At 50.4% G+C, this 19,996-nt stretch overlaps 9 protein-coding genes across 9 annotated transcripts; 5 read left to right on the top strand and 4 right to left on the bottom strand.

Annotated features, from left to right (window-relative positions):
• Positions 1-522: 522 nt before the first annotated feature.
• Positions 523-2,088, top strand: BDV37DRAFT_270122 (uncharacterized protein; the record flags this gene model as incomplete). Its single annotated transcript, XM_032084493.1, has 4 exons — positions 523-678; positions 898-1,265; positions 1,325-1,739; positions 1,966-2,088. 4 exons carry the CDS (start codon positions 523-525, stop codon positions 2,086-2,088), a joined length of 1,062 nt encoding a protein of 353 aa, XP_031943538.1.
• A 453-nt stretch (positions 2,089-2,541) lies between these two features.
• Positions 2,542-4,525, top strand: BDV37DRAFT_281129 (amino acid/polyamine transporter I; the record flags this gene model as incomplete). The annotated part of the gene is made up of 8 exons (XM_032086754.1): positions 2,542-2,664; positions 2,716-2,786; positions 2,847-2,870; positions 2,929-3,018; positions 3,071-3,153; positions 3,203-3,600; positions 3,657-3,986; positions 4,046-4,525. 8 exons carry the CDS (start codon positions 2,542-2,544, stop codon positions 4,523-4,525), a joined length of 1,599 nt encoding a protein of 532 aa, XP_031943537.1.
• A 1,324-nt stretch (positions 4,526-5,849) lies between these two features.
• On the bottom strand, positions 5,850-7,379 carry BDV37DRAFT_68633 (uncharacterized protein). Its single transcript, XM_032091061.1, has 2 exons — positions 7,102-7,379; positions 5,850-7,052 (listed from the first exon to the last, which is right to left on the bottom strand). Exons 1-2 carry the CDS (start codon positions 7,268-7,270, stop codon positions 6,016-6,018), a joined length of 1,206 nt encoding a protein of 401 aa, XP_031943536.1. The 5' UTR covers positions 7,271-7,379; the 3' UTR covers positions 5,850-6,015.
• A 40-nt stretch (positions 7,380-7,419) lies between these two features.
• BDV37DRAFT_243419 (uncharacterized protein) lies at positions 7,420-7,861 on the top strand. Its single transcript, XM_032081440.1, has 2 exons — positions 7,420-7,771; positions 7,831-7,861. Exon 1 carries the CDS (start codon positions 7,490-7,492, stop codon positions 7,721-7,723), a length of 234 nt encoding a protein of 77 aa, XP_031943535.1. The 5' UTR covers positions 7,420-7,489; the 3' UTR covers positions 7,724-7,771; positions 7,831-7,861.
• Positions 7,862-8,295: 434 nt separating this feature from the next.
• BDV37DRAFT_270119 (thiolase-like protein) lies at positions 8,296-9,231 on the bottom strand (the record flags this gene model as incomplete). Its single annotated transcript, XM_032084492.1, has 3 exons — positions 8,296-8,330; positions 8,421-9,007; positions 9,116-9,231. The coding sequence occupies 3 exons, from the start codon at positions 9,229-9,231 to the stop codon at positions 8,296-8,298; spliced, it is 738 nt and encodes a 245-aa protein (XP_031943534.1).
• A 469-nt stretch (positions 9,232-9,700) lies between these two features.
• BDV37DRAFT_270118 (uncharacterized protein) lies at positions 9,701-11,784 on the top strand (the record flags this gene model as incomplete). The annotated part of the gene is made up of 6 exons (XM_032084491.1): positions 9,701-10,061; positions 10,129-10,397; positions 10,444-10,508; positions 10,560-11,260; positions 11,308-11,671; positions 11,757-11,784. 6 exons carry the CDS (start codon positions 9,701-9,703, stop codon positions 11,782-11,784), a joined length of 1,788 nt encoding a protein of 595 aa, XP_031943533.1.
• Positions 11,785-11,794: 10 nt separating this feature from the next.
• Positions 11,795-12,868, bottom strand: BDV37DRAFT_292427 (alpha/beta hydrolase; the record flags this gene model as incomplete). The annotated part of the gene is made up of 2 exons (XM_032089179.1): positions 12,609-12,868; positions 11,795-12,548 (listed from the first exon to the last, which is right to left on the bottom strand). The coding sequence occupies exons 1-2, from the start codon at positions 12,764-12,766 to the stop codon at positions 11,795-11,797; spliced, it is 912 nt and encodes a 303-aa protein (XP_031943532.1). The 5' UTR covers positions 12,767-12,868.
• A 724-nt stretch (positions 12,869-13,592) lies between these two features.
• Positions 13,593-15,690, top strand: BDV37DRAFT_292426 (major facilitator superfamily domain-containing protein; the record flags this gene model as incomplete). The annotated part of the gene is made up of 5 exons (XM_032089178.1): positions 13,593-13,831; positions 13,895-14,060; positions 14,118-14,213; positions 14,285-14,982; positions 15,042-15,690. The coding sequence occupies 5 exons, from the start codon at positions 13,593-13,595 to the stop codon at positions 15,688-15,690; spliced, it is 1,848 nt and encodes a 615-aa protein (XP_031943531.1).
• Positions 15,691-16,193: 503 nt separating this feature from the next.
• BDV37DRAFT_281123 (bifunctional cytochrome P450/NADPH--P450 reductase) lies at positions 16,194-19,729 on the bottom strand (the record flags this gene model as incomplete). The annotated part of the gene is made up of 7 exons (XM_032086753.1): positions 16,194-16,854; positions 16,916-17,112; positions 17,165-18,541; positions 18,594-19,277; positions 19,328-19,363; positions 19,442-19,560; positions 19,615-19,729. 7 exons carry the CDS (start codon positions 19,727-19,729, stop codon positions 16,194-16,196), a joined length of 3,189 nt encoding a protein of 1,062 aa, XP_031943530.1.
• Positions 19,730-19,996: the final 267 nt, after the last annotated feature.

Raw genomic sequence — 19,996 nt, 5'->3', positions numbered from 1 at the left:
ACGATTCGCTCGCCCTGGACATGGCATGATGCTGAAGGCAGCATTGCTTTCCATAACTCCGTCCCCTACGCGCACATGTCGGTGCTAGGAACTTATGATTTGGCGGCCCGAGGTGTACATGTAACATGTCTCCACCGTCATGCAGGGTTTATATTTCCATTGTCAACATCCCTGCTCAGGGGCCTAGTCTAGAGGTCTGGTTGTTATCACCTATCCGCGATAGGCGAGCACTGTACGAAGGAATCATAGCCATGTTCCATGGAATTTCGATGTACTATACACACCAGTTGACCAGTTCCCGCCGCTACATGGGAAATTTTTTATTTGTTCATAGGTGCCGTTTGCCCAGACTAGACCCCTGTCACCATGCGTTCGTGACAGGGAATGATCTCTCCGGCATGTTGGTTTGGGCTAATCGACAGACGTAATAGATTGTGTCATGCTGGCGCGGCTCAGCTGCTCTAATAAGTGTCGCCAGCCGCCGGAGCTGACTATGTGTGTTGTACCTAGTTTCACACAGCAATGGGGAGGTTTACCGATACTTGGAAGCCCGCTGTCAATGTCTTGACCTGGTTTCTGATGGTGACCGCCATCCTTGGCGTCTTTGCTCGGCTGGGGACTAAATATTGGATTTTTCGACGATGGACTACGGATGATTATCTTAGTATTGTCTCGATGGTGAGAACAGCATGTCTGCGGAGCGAGTGAGGTTTACATTACGATGGTTATTGATCTGCTTCTAGGTGATCTGCGCAGCACAGTCCCTCGCCGTGTCACTAGCCACTGCGAATGGATATGGTGACCGTTATGATACATTAACGGAGACAAACATTGACAATATCATGAAGGTAGTTTTTCTTGTGCTTCACTGCCGAACAACTTCTAATGACTGACCAGTCACAATATGCCGCCACAATCCTCTTCATCCTCAGCATGTGCTTCTCCCAGTTGGCTCTCGTCCACTTTACCCGGAGTGTAACACCGGCTGCTTCAGACCGCCGCGTTGCCTCCGGGCTGGAGGCTTTAATCGCATTATGGGCAGTCACCGGTATCATCAGTTCAGCTTTCAAGTGTAAACCGCCCCGAACGTGGGATTATCTATCCGGACAATGTTTCAATATCGCGGCTTGGTGGGATTACATCGGAGTGACGAACATTCTCACTGATGGGGCCATTATAGCGTATGCAGTCCTGATTATTACCCGCATTCAGGCTCGATGGAAAAAGAAGCTCACCTTGTCTGTTGTATTCGGGCTGCGAATCTTGTAAGTAGTATTCATCTGTACAGTGCTGCACCTCAGTTCATTTCTAATCAGCGACCAAGTGTGATTATTGCCATAATCGGTCAACTGGTGTACGCCAATAGAACCATTGATGTTTCCGACCCAATCTCTGGGACCTGGCCGCTGGCGATATGCATGCAGCTCACCCAATGCTTGAGCGTGGTTACCGCCTGCTCCCCTCAATTCAAACCTTTCTTGGACAGCCTCCGTTCGACTGGCCTACGTGTTGACGGAATCACACGCCACGATGCGTCTCATAGTGCATACAATCATTCTTCCCGAACTAAGTCGCAATGGCAAACTCTGGATCAACCTCTCCGTGAGGATCATGAGTTGACTTCTATTGGTCGCAGCAAGAGTTATCGCCAGACCACGATAATAACGGCCAAACCGGATTCGGACGCAGCAAGCGATTCCAGTGAGGCCCACATAATCCGTGAAGTTCGCACATGGGCTGTTACCGCGTCACCGCGTAGCTCACTAAGGGAATGTCCGTCTTAGCATACAGAGTTACATTCTCCATCTTCCATATTATTTTTCGTGTTAGAATGGGGCTGTACACTTGAGCATAATAATACACGTATCCGTTCAACTCCGATATCTCAAATTTTTAATCTCTTCGTACTTTTGTTGGACCTCACTTTGGACAAGTGATCATACTATCAGCCTTACCCCTGTCAAGTTGGAGCGCCAGGATGCGCCGTTGCAACCCCGATGCTCCACTAACCTCTCCGAAGCGTTCCAGATTTCGATCTCCACGGCAGATCCACTTAGGCACCTCGAAATACGGACAGACGACATTTGACAAGCTCCACCAGGTACGTGTTGGCTTACCTTAGCAGTAGCGTGCACCAACGGCGAACAAACAGCGAGATCCTCTAGCTGCCTCATATCCCTGCAGGGTTGCACTTCCCATTTCCTCGGCCTACAAGGATTCTACGCCCGAGATGCGAAATGCAGTTACACCCAATAATTTTACCTAACAGGGGGGAAAAACTTCCAAAACATGCACCTGCACAATTTCGGAAAGAGAAACATAGTAAACAGGATCTGATCCTTGTTCTTCGATGTTCGTCTCCTGCAGGACGTTGAGCTATTTCTCTATCCGAAGCTTCTTTTCTAAATTCTAAAATCTGTTTCATGTCGCTTTTCTAACCTTTGCTTCTTTGCTTTTTTGTTTCTGCTCGGGCCTTGATCGTCGCATGGGCCGATCTGAGAAAATTCGGATTTCTGATAAGTCAACTCTTATACCTATGCCATGGCTCAATACGAGCAGAAGGAAATGGGCGCTCCCGTTCTGCAGGAGGTTGAGGGACAACCATCTTATCAGAACAAGGACGATATTTATCTAGCCCGTATGGGGAAGCGCCCTGTCTTGCAAGTAAGCAATCTTTGTTTTGCCCTAAATAGAAAGATTACTAATCGCGTACAGAGAAACTTTGGTTTGATGTCAATGGTCGGTTTCAGCTGCACTATTCTTATCACCTGGGAAGCCGTAACTACGTAGGCTATGCACCTCTCGCGTCATGCATACAGTTTGTCGGGCTAATGGGAAATCTATAGTTTATTTCTTCAGTCCTTTCAGAAGTATGTGAACTGTTGCGTACTCACGACAGACTTCAGGCGTTTTCTGACTCCATGCTAGTGGTGGTCCAGCCGGTTCAGTATACGGCTACATATTTGTCTGGGTCGGTGTTACAGCCACATTTGCCGTGGTATCTGAGCTAGTATCGATGTACGCTATCTCCATACCCTATGGTCCAGCAGAACTGATAAAGGCTCTACAGGGCACCGACATCAGGCGGTCAATACCACTGGTGCTCAATGATGGCACCGAAGTCTGTCATGAAAGTCAGCAGTTATATTACAGGTAAGTGAGGATTCCAAGCTAGAACTATTCAGACTGACGAGAAAGGTAGGCTGGCTCACGGTCATCGGCTGGCAAGCCACATACGCTACGGGTTTGTATCTGAATGGAAACTTCATCGAGGCATTGGTCATTCTCACCAATCCTGATTATACACCGGCACCGTGGCGGAAGACGCTCTATTCATGGGCCACAGCAGTCTTCGCAGCCAGTATAAACATCATCGGAGGCAAGCTGCTGCCTCGATTCGAGGGCACAATTTTGATCCTCCATATCCTGGGTTTCTTCGCCATCCTGATCCCATTGACGTATATGGCCGAGCATAAACCAGCCTCCGAAGTATTCACATACTTCATCAACGAGGGCCATTGGCCGACCCAAGGTCTTTCCTTCTTTATCGGCATTATTGGCCCCGTGTTCGCATTTGCAGGCGGCGACGCAGCAGTGCACGTACGTTAATCCCCAACGAAAAATAACAGAAGCATTGCTAACATAAAGCACCACAGATGGTCGAAGAAATGACCAACGCAACAGTCGCCGTCCCGTGGTCGCTGATGCTCACAGTTCTGATCAACGGAACACTAGGCTTCAGCATGCTAATAGCCCTATACTTCTGCCTCGGCGACATCGAAACATCGCTAAAATCCCCCACCGGAGTGCCTTTCCTCTCCATCTTCTACCAAGCCACGGAATCCACCGCCGGAACGGCCGCAGCCGGCTCCGTCATCCAAGCTATGTGCTGCTGCACAACTGTTGGCATGCTAGCATCGGCCTCGCGCCAGTTCTGGTCTTTTTCGCGGGACAGAGGTATACCCGGATGGCGTATCTGGAGCAAGGTAAGCCTCCATGTCCATCTCCCTCATCATCCCAACAATCTACTAAATGAGAACTATAGGTAACCCCCCGTACTGCAATTCCAACCTACACTGTCCTCTTGACCAGCACAATCGGCTGCCTCCTCAACCTGATCAATATCGGCTCCGACGTCGCCTTCAACAGTCTCGTCTCCATGTCCACCTCCGGGCTCTACCTCTCCTACATGATCGCCGCGGGCCTTCTCCTCTACCGACGTTGCACGGGCGAAATCAGCGAGGCCAAGCGGAACTCCGAACAAACGATGGTCAATACCGCTGGCGCCAAGCTCGTCTGGGGCCCATTCCATCTTCCCGGCATATGGGGTATCGGGGTTAATATCTTCTCGTTGGTTTATATGTTCATCGCGACGTTCTTTAGCTTCTGGCCGCCGATTAATGATGTTAATTCCGAGTCGATGAATTATAGTGTGGTTGGCACTGGGGGGACGGTGCTACTTAGTTTGGGGTATTATTTGGTGAGGGCGAGGGGGGTTTATGAGGGGCCTGTCATTGAGATCTAGCTTTTTTTTTTTTTTTTGGCATGGTTATGTATCTTATTGTTGAGGAGGTATAGTTATGAAACTCCCTCCCAAGGAGGAGTGCGAAAGTGAACATATATAATTGCACTTGGGTGACCAGTTGCTGAGCATCGGGTCAGAGCCAAGGGTTGAGTAACCAAATGAAACACCAACGCCTGGATCTCGATGGACTAAAGGCTTTACGAAGCCCCGTCATTAAAGATATCCAGTGCGAGTCCCGGGTATCCAGCTTAGCACGCTACAGCGGCTAGACTGAGTTCAAGGAACTAGTAATTCTACTTTGAAGCGCACGGTGTATGTCAAAGAGAGTGGAAGAAGTCAAGACAGCCTTGAGCTTGTCACGATGTAAGAGAAGGCCCCCTCTGCCCAGCCCCTTAATATTAGAAAAGTTGAAGCCGCATCCAGAATGGCCTGTGGATACCTCATCGTACATTCAATATTGGAGAAAAAGGCATGGAATTGAAACGAAAAGGCCTCGTTTTTGTTCAGCGACAGTATAATCCCTGTTTGGATGGGCTGCAGAACTCGAAGGCCTATGATTAGCTTATGCACACTTTAGTAGGGGGATCATGGACCCACATATCTCCACTTAACCATCTTAGTAATTGTAGACTTGTAACTATGCCATGTATCTCAACCCCAGGACAATTTTATCCTACATCTACTCGCTGATCCGGACGCTATATAATGCTCTCCCTCTACACCTACCGACCGGGGAATAGTCAAAGTAAATCCCTTCTTACTACCTACCCCAACACCTCTCAACCTTGACGTTATTGACCTGGTTGAAGAAGGTACCATACACTCCTTACGCGGAAAGAAAAAGCGAGCACCCCCAAGCGTAAGTATTTCCATGCCCCAAGATCTGCAGCTACTGACAATTATTCCAAAAGAGTTTGTAAGAAAACCATGTCTTCTTTAGACCCCGCGCTCTTATCAGCGATCGCGAATTGTTTGAACCCCCGCCGCCATTCTTCTAGGAGCGATTCTTTCCCCTTGGTTGACTCGGCAGTGGGCAGCTCGTACGGTGATCTCTTAGTTTTTTGTTCTTCGGAGTTTATGCTAATGGTGCTGATATGCAGGCACCACGAACGAACATGGAGTCCAGCTCCCCATCACGGAACACCCCGTGCTGTCTAACAATGGGGTCATGTTTTATAATTGACGACGTTTAGGAACATTGCTTTAGCTAGCGGATCTTGACGATGGAATGGACAGGTAGATAAGCAATCAGATAGTATATTGACTGAGCAGTTGTTTGTATCTATGGTCATAAGTTGATTAAATATATAAGGCAATAGCAGGACTTGGCTATATAGTGTTGAACGGGTCGAGTTGAATACGACAGAAACGCGCAATGCAAGGGCCGCTTAGGGCCGCTTTAGCGAACTAAAATACACGCTGACATGAGGTTGAATCTCGTAACGACGTAAAACCTTTCATTATATGTTCCGGTTCATAAACCGGACCCATTAAATATTGGACGAGTCGAAGCCCACTGACGCGATGTACGACGGCAACGCGGATGGGTCTCGCTGGGCGTAAATGTGCACGGGCGCTTTCAGGTAAAACGGCGCAGCGCCGGGGACCACCAGCCGCAAGTCCAAGGCGTATACGCGGGATGTAAGGCAGGTGTGGAACGACGGGATGAAGTTGAGTCGTGGCAATGTGATGGGCACTAGCAGTGTTGCTACGTAGCAGTTTTCTTCGGCGGGCACCCAGTCTACCGAGGCTATCGAGTATGAGAATGGCGGAAAGGGGCTTTCGGAGTAATTCTTCGCTCTGCCGAAGAAGTCTTTTTTCTTTGCTGGTACGTCGTCGTAGTAGGATGTCGTGTAGAAGGTCGTAGCAACAAGTCGTCCCCGGAATGACTGGATCTGGGGCAGGGCTGACTGATCCCCTGTGACTCGGTAGTGCAGGAACAGGTTGACTGTGCTGCTGATTAAACTGTGTGGGTCTCGTAGCGGAAGACGGAAGCTTTTCGGTGGCTCCAGCGTCACGGTCAACTGGCCGTACTCCTCCTTTGAGCGACTGTCGAGGACTGCGCGATCTGCTTCTAAGCAATAGTCATTCGCGCTGTCCAACATATCTAGAGGCGGCCATTCGTCGACGGCCGGTTTGACTCGTAGCTTGATCTTGTGTACGAGCAGAATATCCCGCCTGTCGATGACGGGGATATTGCGAAACAAAGCCGCTTGGATGGTGTATAGAATCTTGCATTCCGGCGGCGCATAGTCGTCCTTTAACTTGCCTCCGAAGCCAGATACGGAGGGATCACCGAAGCTTGGGGGAGGCCGTAGATGGGCCTGTCGAATGGCCGGGCTCGTAATCGTATGGTTGCAGACTTCCGGAGACAGATGGTCTGGCACCTCGAAGGTGAATTCGAAGTGATACTTGTGACGTTCCTTGAAGAGCTTACGAGGTGGAAGGCATGAGTCATCAATTAAGTACTTGAGATCCTGGAATTGACGGTAGGCCTTTCCAGTTTGTAGTCTCGTCCACTCCTCTCCTGTTACCATGTTAGATAGTTCAATTAACTAGGCTGGATCACGGCATACCTATGAACGATATTTCGATCCCATCCACACGAATATCACAATGCGAACGAACGGTGACTACGCCTTGGATTTTGTCTCCCGTCAAATGAGAGTAAAGATATGACTCGTGGGTATTGTTTTGCCCAGTACGGAGAGCGATATCCACCGAGAAGATGTCAGTTATACTCATTGTTCTGCACCCGACCAGAGGGCGAGTTCTTGGGATTTCGTGACGAGGCAGGGACTGTCATTGCAAGTGCCGACAAGACAAGGATATACGAATTGCCAAGCGGGATGACTGCATTTGAGTGGAGATCCTAACGCAGGCTAATCGGGTTAGCTCGGTCATGTGCAGAGTCGGTATCCCTTTCGGGTATAGTCAGGGTCTAGCATCATTTTCTGCTGAGTCATGACCTTCTATACAAACGTATCAATCAGCCTATTCTCAGTGTATGTCAACACACTCATGCTCAGGAAGGCCACGATCATCCTATTCTACAAAAACGTTTTCTATGTTGTCTACAGAAAAGGGTGTGGAGAAAGAAATACAATGGCATGGCATCCTGACAAACTATATACAACTCGAGACTGCCGCGTTACCAGAATATATAACTGCACAAATCATAAATATGGCAGGTTGTGAATTACTACTCTCCCAGACACCTATTAAATAATTGGATAATAATGACAGGTAATACAATGCAGACTGGCACACGAGCTATACCCGAGTTATACTTATATATCATCTAGTATACCAAGTGAATGACCACCGACACGATGGACGAATGGAATATACGAGATTCATAGACCTATTATATGCTATCAATCACCATAGGATTTCACCGAATGACACCGACTAGTAGTCCAGCGATGAAGCAGTCAAACAGTCAATGGACTGACCCGCATGACGGCTTCGTAAGGACCATTATCTCCACGGTTATATCAGCACCAAAGGCTGCGGCAATCACCTTGGAACGACCGGATGATTCCTCTCGATATCCCCGTGCCAGCTGATGCAGGATACTAAGAACAGTCACTGAACTGGTATTGCCTGCATTTCTGTAACACTTATAGCTCATTCGTAAATGATCATCAGCTGAAAGTCCTAAAGCGTTCTCAGCAGCAGTCAGGATCGCCTGACCTCCCGGATGCAAAGCCCAGTCGTATGTAGTAGGGTCGAAGTTGGACTCTTCCAGGCGAAGAGAGGGACAATTGCTAATGAGGTTCCCAAATGAAGGTGGCAAGGCGGCCTGGACGAGTCTCGGGACTTGCTTGGAGATTATTGGCATGATGCCTGGCTTACATTAGTAGAGTTAGCAAGACATATGGGCCGTCCTTACCTGTAGGAGTACACTGAATCCCGATATTTCCTGCTTCATCCAGAAGCGTTGACTGAGCACCTTGGATATTCCATATAGCCGCTCTTTCACTTTCCTTGACACCGATCCCATTGCTGAGTACCAGTGCGCTGGCACCATCTCCGAACAAGGTCGGGGCAAGATTAGGTATTGCATCCCTTGCAACAGTGTCCAACCAACCCTTGATATAAACAGTTGGGGTTTCAGCAGCGACCACAAGAGCACGGGCCGGCTTGCCTTGTTGTGTCGCACCAAGCAGAAGGTCGTATGCTGTACGCAGCATCGCCACGCTGCCAGCGCAAGTGACTCCATTCACCAATGTCCGGCGAACATGCTTGGCAAGCCCTAGCTCCTGGCAGAGTGTGCAGTCAAACCCAGGGCTGGACGTACTTGTGCAGGTCATAGCAACCACGTGGGTGATGTCCATCGCATTGCCGCCCCAGTCTGCGATGGCTTGCGTCGCCGCGAGTGTTGCTAGCGGGATGCCATACTGTTTGAACATACTATCACATTCGGAGTTCGTCAAGATGTAGTCTTGGAGCCATATGGGATAGTCTATCGGTAGGACGCTGTAGCGGTTCTCGATTTTCGTCCTCTCGTTGATTTCAATTAGCTTCAATAGCCTAATTGAAGAGTACAGGTTAGCCTGTGTAGTGACCACGGTATGAGACGCTCACGCGACATTGTCTTCGTAGCAGTTGGTTACTATTTTAGGGACAAACTCCGGCCCAAGCTTGTGTTGGGGGTACTGAAGTCCAGTGCCCACTACGGAGACCAGAGGAGACGGAGGCATTTTGGAGGAAGATGACAACGGACATGTAGATGAGAATGAACGCTGCTCATTTACCACCGTTGCTCTTTGCGTCGGCTCAATATATTTTCATGGTCAAAGTGAGAGCAGGCAAGTTTGGAACTATGACGGGCGGCATGCTAAGGACTTCAGTTCAAGGTCACAACCATGGTTTGCTCTGTTTCCTGTCTTTGTTGGGAAATGATGGGCGTGTGCCATAAAACCGCGCGATGATTCCACGGTTCAAGCTTGATGAAGCTGTGGTAGTGACAAGGATCTCTAGATGATGACGACCGCAATCATGATATAAACTTGATGGGGAATAATCGACCCATGGTCGCTCGAAGCCACGGAATCTTCATATACCTCGGTTTTAGCATATGACAGCGTGGGCAATGTATTTAACAACAGGGGAAGAATTATACCTGAGGTACATCTCTTACAATCTACTGTTTAGTTCCTTTATGATACTATGGAAGCAAACGGTATTCCGCGAGCATTCGTGAGAGGGCCTACAGAACCACCAATTTATTCGAAAACCTTTGGCCAGTTGCTCGATGAGCAGGCAGCTATTCACGGCAAGAGACCTGCAATATTATCGCCATGGCAGGGAATAAACCTCTCCTACGATGAACTAGCACAACGGAGCAAGCATGTCGCCAAAGCCTTATTAGGGATGGGCTTGGCATACGGCGATTGTGTCGGCATCATGGCTGGCAATTCATGCCAGCATATCGAAGTGCTTATGGGAGGGGCACGCATCGGATGTCCTGTCGTGTCTCTGCATAGCACATACACCCCTGAGGAGCTGAAGAGGGCCGTACGGAAAACCAGTGAGTTTACTCATGGCTGAAATATTCAGGCGTAGTCACCGCTCAACGATAAACTGATACAAGAAAGCATGCAAGCTCCTCTTCATCGCATCTCACATTGGCCGTCGAGACCTCTCCGCTCATGTGGAAATGGCGAAGGATTGGCTGTCGTCAGGCGCACTTCCAAATCTACGTGGGGTCCTTACTATCGGACAGAGTGACTATGATGGCTATGCTCAGGGTCTACACACGTACGAGACCCTCTTTTCGGAGTACAAAGAAGGTGTAACGGCGCCTGAGGTCGATGCAACATTTCTGCTCGACTTGGCAGAGAAGGCCGTGACACCCGACGACGTGGTTCGCTTCGAGTTTACCTCTGGTTAGCTCTTTAATAACTTCCCAGATCTATCCGGTTAACCAGTGCACAGGCACCACGGGCAACCCCAAAGCAGGAATGTTAACAGCCACGTATGCATAAACCCTAGCCACAAATGGTGAGCTGCCTCTAACTTCAAGTAGTACCCTCCTTGGATGTGGTTTTCTAGCCGGCGACCGCTTAAGCCTTACTCCGAAGGATATTATCTGCTCTCCAGCTCCGCTATTCCATAGCTTCACTTTTGTAGTAGGGCTTCTTGCTTCCTTGACGCATGGTAGCGCAATTGTTCTCCCGTCGGATCACTTTTCTGCACATGCAGTCCTGGAAGCTATAAAGAAGCAAGCACCTACTCTCCTACTAGGTGTCCCCACCATGTTCGTGGCGGAGTTGGACGCTATGGCAAAAGGGCAGGCCGACACTTCCCTCCGGGCGGCTGTGGTGGGAGGCTCTCCTATGCCGTCCGCGTTGACAAAGAACATCTGTGACGTGATGAAGATAAAGGAGGTCCATGTCGTATATGGTATGATGGAAGCAGGTGTTATGTTCATGGGCTCCTTTAACGGGCTAGAAGAGTCAACAGGAATGGTAGGACACGTGATGCCGCATGTCTCTGCAAAGGTCTTGAATAGAAGCGGCGAGGTGGCCAGCCGAGGGGAAAAGGGCGAACTTTATACGAGTGGATACTCCTTGCAAAAGGGATACTTTGACGACGAAGAGAAGACGGCGGAGGCGATGACACGGGATAAAGACGGACACATCTGGATGCGCACGGGAGACGAAGCCATCATCGATGAGAATGGCTGCTGTTATATTACGGGGAGGATCAAAGATATTATTATTAGAGGTGAGTACCAGATGTTGATCCCGTTCTGACAAACATAACTGAAATAGTAGGCGGGGAGAACATCTCACCCTGGGAAGTCGAGAGTCGACTCGCTTCACATCCGTCCATCAGTGAAGCAAGTGTGTTCGGTCTACCGGACACAAAGTATGGGGAGGTTGTGGGGTGTTTCTTGAAATGTGCGCTTGGTGCGGAGAGGTTGTCGAACGAGGAGGTGCAGGACTGGGTGAGAAAGACTTTAGCCTGGCATAAGACACCAGTGCACATATTTTGGATCGGAGACCCTGGCGTTGCGGACGACTTCCCGAGAACAGGAAGTGGTAAGCACCAGAAGCATGTCATGAAGAACATCGGGGAAAGGCTCATTGCTGCTAAGAGTACAGTATTATGTGACCGCAGGTCGATCTGTGAACTGTGGACATAGTGCAAGAGCCTACATGATATGTATCTATGGGACAGCATCCGAAAGGCATCGTTGTGTTTTACTTTGTTTTATTAGCAATGATAAGATCATACACTGCATCTAACCTAACATAACTACCTGGCCTCCTCTTCTAGTTGTAGAAAATAGAGAATCCCTCCACTCAACGCTGGGCTAATGACACTTCCATGGTCTTCATCCAGATACTCCCTCCTCTCCACAGCACCTAGATGTTGGCTAGCCACGAGTTGTAAATATAACTCATTGCAGTTGTCTACCATACGACGCTTTGCCGCCGATCCCACCCGTCGTTCGTACTTTTCCAGTGGCTCATTGCGGCGGCGCACAGGAAACTGCTCTCTGGTGCCGTATGACAACCGTAGTATGGGTTGCGTACCCGTCCTGGGTTGTTGTAGGAACTGTGGTACCTTGGTGAGAATATATCGCCCATTCCACCATATCGATGGACTCGCTGCAATATACGTATCAAAGCACGTCGGTTGCGTGAAAAGGGTGTTCAATACAAAGAGTCCTCCGTACGAATGACCAAACAGAGCCGACCGAGCAAATCGAACATTAGGGAAGACGGATGAGGCCATAAATGGACGTACGATATGGTTAATAAAAGAAAGAAACCGATCTGCACCACCGTACGGTTCCGGTCGAGGCTTGCCGTCGGGCCCTTCAGGCGGAGTATAGTGATCACATGGCGGAGTGAGGTCCAAGGAGCGTTGAGGACTATAGACAGAATCTTTCAAGGGGTACCCAATTCCAATAACAATGGTCCCAGGTTTGTTAGGGTTAAGTGACTCTTGTCGCCGAGTGACGTCTGTTGCTGTGAGAAACATCGCATTGCCATCTACGGCGAATCTGCAAGTAAGTACGTTAGTGCCGCCAATTGAAGCAGGATCCACTGGACACCAGACGTACATTACATTCGCGACGGCTGATATATTTGTTTCTCGCCAGGTAAGTGGCCAAGAGGCCTCCACCAAGTACGTAGCTTGTGTGCCGGTTGAGACCTCCCAAGCGGCCATGTTCCGACCAGAGCCGCCATCGGAGGGAGAAAATGTCCACTCTTTCCGCATGGTGATGCAGTATAGAATAGCGAAATTGTTGCTGGCCGGTAGTTAAAGATCAGACCGTCGGCAATACCTCGGCGATGTCCGTCAAGCTGTGCAGACTCCGATAGCCAAGCGGTATTTCAACAGGAATTTCGGAGCCAGGAATTCCGCAAAAGAAATTGGACCACGCAAGCTTGAATTTCTTGGCTATTTACCATTGCTCCGTGCCCACTATTACGACCATCTGCCCAATGATGGCGTGCACTGCGACGCAGCAAGACGCCACATTCCGCGCGGAGGCTCTTGGCATTTATTATCTGATCCTCATCTTTCTCCAGATGAAGCGAGAATGTGACTAGTTCCACTCCAGGCTGTGCTATTGGTCACGGCGATGGGGTATTTTGCGTTGGTTCTGACAGACGGAGACTTTATCCATGGCTCAAGGCGCAAAGCACTGCCATTTGAGTGCTTCTTAGGCTCTTCAAAACTGCGAACATGACTCGCTTATCAGCCCGGATCAGATTAGATCCAAGAGAGACCCATTTATTTCCTTTTTGGTCTGAACCTCGTGGGATGTTTCCGAATGCGATCTGGATAGGACGACTCCAAGGCAGCCCTACCTGCTTGCCAGATGCTGCAACACGAGCTCCAAGTGGGGTGCCATCTGCCGTCAATTTTACGATTCCTTGCTGGACAGACTCAATAAAGTAAAGTTTCCAATGTGAAGCTTACCTTGTCTTATTTTCCGCTCTTTTGTAGTCTTTCCTGTAGTCTTTTTTTCTACTCTTGTCGTTCACATTCCTCGCCGGTTGTACTCCAGCTTGGCTGGTTCCTACCAAAAGTTTGAACAATGGACCGAGTCGCAGAAACTTCCAAGGAGGCAGAGGATTCAATCTCCCCGCATGCCTACCATACAATGTCAGAAGTTACAAACCTGGACAAATCCGGCAACCAAATAGTCGCAGAGGCGACCTCAGCCGACGACGTGGAAAAGCAATCCGATACACAAAGTCTTCAGGCAGGTGTGCAGAGGGCAGAGATACTGCGCAAAGGATGGACGAAGAAGGGCCTATATATGGCCTTTGTCGGGTATGCGATAGACATATAGTACTATGTGATAAAAGTCTCGTGACTGACTTAGATCCTGTTCAGTCTGTTCATCGCAACGCTTGCAATCAACTTCGGTGATTATTCCACCCAGGTCTACGTCCCGTACACCACTAGCGCCTTTAAGCAACACTCTGCAATGAGCGCCGCTCGCGTAGTCATGAACATCACGCGCATTGCTTCCTACCCTGTTATTGCGAAACTTGGGGACGTACGTATGGCATTGTTTTGGAATGAAGGCGATTGACTAATGATCTGTGTCTGGTAGGTCTTCGGTAGAGCTGAGATGTTTATTCTAGCCATTGCAGCCTCCACGCTTGGCTATGTCATCTACGCTGCTTGCGAAGACATCGCGCAGTATATGGTATGTACAAACGCTGCGACAGCTACACAATCAGCGCTTATAACTGAACCACGCACTAACTCATGAAACAGGTCGCTGGTATCTTTGAAGCAATCGGATCAACAGGCTACGCACTCACACAGCAAGTTTTCGTCGCGGACGTTACCAACCTCGTCAACCGTGGTATCTGGTCCACACTTCCCGATTCCCTCACGACAGTCCCCACGTTATACTTGGGCACGATTGTTGCACAGCGTATGCTCGACCATTCGACCTGGCGATGGGGTTGGGGCATGTGGGCCATCATCACGCCAGTCTGCGCCGTGCCTTTGATCGGAACAATGCTAGTCTATCAGCGACGCGCACCAATCAAGGTTCCCATTGCGAAAGCCATGGGCTGGAAGGAAACCGATACGTGGTATCAGCGCGCCTACCGTCTCCTCTGGGTGGAGCTGGACCTACCGGGTGGTGTCCTCCTGTTGCTCGGACTGGCCCTATTGCTGGTCCCCATCGCCCTGACAGGTTCTAATAACAGCAACGCGTGGCACAAGGGCAACTTCATCGCCATGCTAGTTCTTGGTGTCGTGTTTCTCATTTCGTTCGTCATCTGGGACGCCCGGTTCGCGAAGAAGCCGTTCGTGCCATACCGCATGATCAAACAGCGTACCGTAGCAGCAGCATGTCTCCTCGGTGCACTCGACTTCTTCCACTACTCGGTCTTCTCCGTCTTCTTCACCAGCTACCTCCAAGTCGCTGGACACTTCAACGCCGGCAACGCCACCAGAATCGAGTACGTACCCATGCCCATCACCACCATCTCCACATCCCCCTAAACTAACAAAAACACAGCAACTCCCTCCGCGTCGCCTTCCAAGTCTCGGGCATCTTCGCCGCCTTCTTCATGAAGTACACCAAACGCTCGCAAATCTGGGTCCTCATCGGCGTGCCCCTCTGCATCCTGGGCATGGGAATCCTCCTGTACCTGGTTGACATGGGCGACGGCCAAACCGGCAACGAAGCAGCCTTCGTGACGGCCAAATCGCTCATCGGCATCGGGCGCGGCTTCTACCAAACCGCTGCCCAGGTCTCCGTCCAAGCTGTCGTCTCCCGACAGGAAGTATCGGTCGTGACGGCCGTTTTCTTCGCGTCGATGAGCATCGGCGGCGCCATTGGGACCAGCGTGGCTGGCGCCATTTGGCGCAGTAATCTGCCCCGCAAGCTGAGCATGTATCTGCCGGATGAGGCGAAGGGCCAGGCGAAGTCGATCTTTGGGTCCATTGTGGTAGCCCAGAAGTATCCTGTGGGTGAGCCTGTCAGAATCGCGATTGATCGCAGTTATCGGGAGTCCCAGCGGCTGTTGGCTATTGCTGCTATTGCGGCTCTGGCGCCTATGCTGGTTATTATGTTCTTTTTGAAGAATGTGCGTTTAGATGAGAGGCAGACTGAGAAGGAGGAGGAGAGAGAGATGGTGGAGCAGAAGAAGGGAGATGCGGAATGAGGGATCTGTTTTAATGAGTTGGGCTTAGTTTATATTGGTCCCTACTCAGTATCTAAAGCATTTATAATGGATTCCTTCTCGATAGCCATACAGCAAACCCATTTCAGACTCTCATAATACAATTTATCCTAAGGTGTATTAGGTGCTATACCCGACGAGCCATGAGATGCCGGATTTATCATCTTTTGCCTTTTCGTCTGATTCTCAAATCTTCTCCCAGTCCTAAGATGGCTGCATACCAAAATCTATGTCTATCTTCGCAGCTTCAGGGCGTAACCCTCTGCTCGATACCCACGGGGCCCCTCCATATTTGTACGGATGGACGCATGTGGAGCTAGGGGAAAGACAGAGACGAAGGAGGAAAAAACGATATAAGAATATCCCCACGGTCGAAAGTGGAAGAATGTTTATGCTATGGCCATAGTCTATAGATTTAGGCCCGATTAGGACCTAGCTAGGCAAATCGCCTCCATGCTAACAACATACACTAGTAACACCACACTCTAATCAAAAACATCAGTCACATACCGCACATTCCGAACCGCCTCAAACCTCGCCGTGACCCCATCCTTATCCTTACCCTCAGCCTCAACCAAAATCCTAATAATCGCCTCCCTAACCCCGTCTCCAACACTCCTAGACCCACAAACAAAGACCTTCGCCCCCATCTCCCAAAGCTCCATAAACCTCTCTCTCTCCCTCCACACCCGATCCTGCACATACCTGCACTGCTCACTCGCCTCAGAACACCTACTAAACGTTCTATAAACCTCAACAGCACCAGCTTGCTCCCACTCCGTCAGCTCCACGGCATACAAATCATCCTGCTCCGGCGACCGCGTCCCGAAGAACAGGGCCGCGGGTGCTAGCGTCTGGCCCTGCGCGAGGAGGAGAGCGCGCTCCTGGATAAAACCGCGGAAGGGGGCGATGCCGGTTCCGGCTGCGATGCAGATAATGGGGGTTTGGGATGGGTTCTCGGGCAGGCGGAATGGGGCCTGGGGGTGACGGATGGAGACGGAGAGGACGTCGCTTTTCATGAGCGAGGCGAGGTAAGACGAGGCCACGCCGATGTGGCGGCCTTGGCCGGACAAGGCGGGTTTGTCGAGGATGGTGAACGTTAGGGTTGCATGGTTGGGGTTGGAGAGTGGGGAGGAGGAGATTGAGCTGTGGGTTACATATTACTTAGTGTTTGTTTCCTGGGTGGAGTTTGGGTTGGGGAACTCACTATTGTCGGACTCGCATGGGCGGCATCATTGAGAGGAATGAGCCGAGCGAGAGGGTCACGGACGGATAGCGCTCGAGGAGGTCGAGCACGGAGACGGTTTTGGCGCTGATTTCTTCGGTGTAGACCTCTGTGGCGAGGTGGCTGAGTTCGGCTTTGGTGCGCTCGTCTTGCGCTGCTTCGGCTAGCGAGTGGATGTTCTGGTGATTTGAGGTTAGCTGGGTGGTTTCTGGGTGATGAGGGTGAACATACACGTTTCGTGGCTGGTTGCGCCAGCTCGATGTACGAGCTGAGAATGTCATACGCGGATATCGACTCGTTGGACGGAAGAGATGTCTGTCCTTTGGTGGTGATGGTGATATATGCGTCCCGGGCGAGACCAAAGCGGCGCATAGCTCGGTGAACATTCTCTTTAGGATTGACAGGCAAGACGGCGAGGTAATCACCTGGTTGATATGACATGCCTTCTGGTAAGCGGATCTCAATATGTCTCTTGACGGATTCCTCGCCGGTTGACAGGTCCCACGCGTCAACAACGATGGCTTCTTGAAGGTCTTGTCGCAGGGTCAGTAGTCGTGGAGTTGACACCGTTGCGTCCACCGGGGCCGCTCTGCCCATGCTGTCTGCAGCAACGCTATAACGTTCAGCCAATGCTGGCCACAAGATCTCGTCCTCCCATGTCTCAAAGCTGGTGAAGATGTCCCCGTTCGCGGCATCCGCCAGTCCGATTTCCGCCACACGGCTCGCACCTGCTCGTTCAAAGGTCGTGCCCACAAGCTTCGGGATACGGTGGAAGGTCTGTGCCCACTCATGGTTTCCACAGCCGAATACGGCGTAAGTCAAGTCCTTCAAGGGACTCTGTTCCTCATTGAGGCCATCCATCCAAGACACAAACCGGGCAGCATTATCGGGCGGCTGGCCTTCGTACGATGCGGTGATGATGACGATGGGTCGATCAGTCGGCAATGCCTCAAAGCCGCTGTCCATAGAATCAACCGTCGATGCGTGGAACCCATGCGAAGCAGCGTCAGCCGCGAGATGCTGCGCCAATGCCTCGCAAGTGCCAGTGTTCGAGCCATAAAGAATAGTCAGAGGAAGTCCTGTCCCAGCACCAGCATCGCCATTAGACGCCGAGAGTTGCTTCCCCCCGATAGGGGCCTCGATGCCCGCTAGGCGACGCTCAAGCTGCGTTGGCGACATGTTGCCACGCAGTTTGGCGGTCATGAAGAAATCCTTTGGCTTGATGGTGAGCGTCTGCTTAATACCGAGCTTGTAGTCTGGATCAACGTGTTCAAAGTCGAAGTTTTGAAGCAACATGGCCATCACCAGTAATGCCTCCTGCCAGGCAAAGGGGCGACCAATGCACGCCCGCATGCCATTGCCGAACGGCTTCCAGCAGTTAGGAAATTCGCGGGTAAGCCGGTTGAAGTTATCGTCTAACATTCTCTCCGGCTTGAACTCATTGGCATCCTCACCGTAGACAGCGGGATCTAGGTGTGACTTCGCCAACAGACTGACGATGGTCTCTCCCTTCTTGACGGCATATTTGCCTCCAATAAGCGTATCTTCATATGCCTCGACCGTGAATAAAGGAATAGTGGCGTTGATACGCAGCGTCTCACGAAGAATCTAACCATACACGGTCAATGACACTCGCTCTCCCATACGAAGATGAACTTACCGCAGCAATATAGGGAAGCTTGGACATATGCTCAACCTTGATAGTCCCTTCACCGACCACGTCATCCACCTCATTCCGCGCCTTGCGGTAAATCTCTGGATACTTCAAAAGCTGATAGAACGCAAACGACAACAACCCCGAGGTGGTCTCATGACCCGCAATCAGGAAGGTAATCAGATTGTCCATGATACTCTCATCCGTCATACTTTGCCCGGTCTTCGAATCGACCCCCTCCAACATAGCTGTCAGGAGATCCCTTCGCTCACTCTTATGGGCCTTCCGCGACGTCAGCACACCCTCCGCCGTCTTCCGCAAAACCTGAATATCAGCCTCATACTTCTCGTCTTGGCCCTTGTAGAATATCGACGGCAACGGAAGCCTTCTCGTCCGCTCCCCAGACATCGTGAGAAAGTCGCCCATGGCTTCGATAAACGGGTGCAGCTCTGGCGAGTAGTAGCTGTTGAATCGGAAGCCCATGGAGCACAGCGCCAAGGTATCCAGCGTGAGGCGGGTAAAATCGTCTGTCACCATGATCGGGGTCTCTGGTCCATACCGAGCCCACTTCAGCGCCAGTTGCGTGGCGATGTCGTGCATTTCGTCGAACATGCTTTGTATCGAGAGCGGTCCAAATGCAGGCATGAGTACTCGATGGGCGATACCCCAGTTGACTTCGCCTTCTTTAGCCTGTACGGAGCGATTAGTTGAGTCGTCCATCGATCATCACCCGAACCTACCGTGAAGAGACCATCGTGTACACCATTTCTGACTTCCTGTATTTCAGTAACACGACCTTGGTCAGCATCGAATGAGTGCCACTGTGTTTATCGCGTATTTGATGTGGAACATACACTCAACGCCGAATTCACCGATTTCTTGAATCGTTTTTCATCGCACACTTCATTCACCAAATCATATGTAGAAATGAAAACTGTGGTTCGGCCGGGGAAACGCAAGCGATAGATTTCACCTTATCGAGAGGTTCAGTATATATCCATAGCTATCTCCCTGGCGTAGCGCATACCAAGCTCATCAGCAAGTCCTACCATTGACCCTAGGGGAAACTCAGGGTTTACATCCTTGATATTTCCCAAGAGCGGCAAGCCTTGGGGCTCTGGAATGGGAGTTGAGCCCTCCATCCTGTCGAAAGTGTTTGAGCAAATAGACACCTAACTGCTCAGCCGGAATGAGCCTAGATAAAAGAGGAGGAATTAAAAATAAAAAGGCTACAGTGACGCTGTCGCAATTATATAAAACACGTTGTGGACCGACCCCAGAAGCAACGCTTGTTGTTAAAAAAGCTTCAGCCTCGGCCGAACAATACGGGTACTCAATAGGAGCCATTAATTGGGCGGTTGAGGATAAGAATCCTAATCGACCATGATAGGAATGCACATCAATGATCA

Source organism: Aspergillus pseudonomiae (assembly GCF_009193645.1).
Source record: "Aspergillus pseudonomiae strain CBS 119388 unplaced genomic scaffold BDV37scaffold_18, whole genome shotgun sequence".
NCBI lineage: Eukaryota > Fungi > Ascomycota > Eurotiomycetes > Eurotiales > Aspergillaceae > Aspergillus > Aspergillus pseudonomiae.
This window is presented reverse-complemented; position numbering and strand designations above follow the sequence as displayed.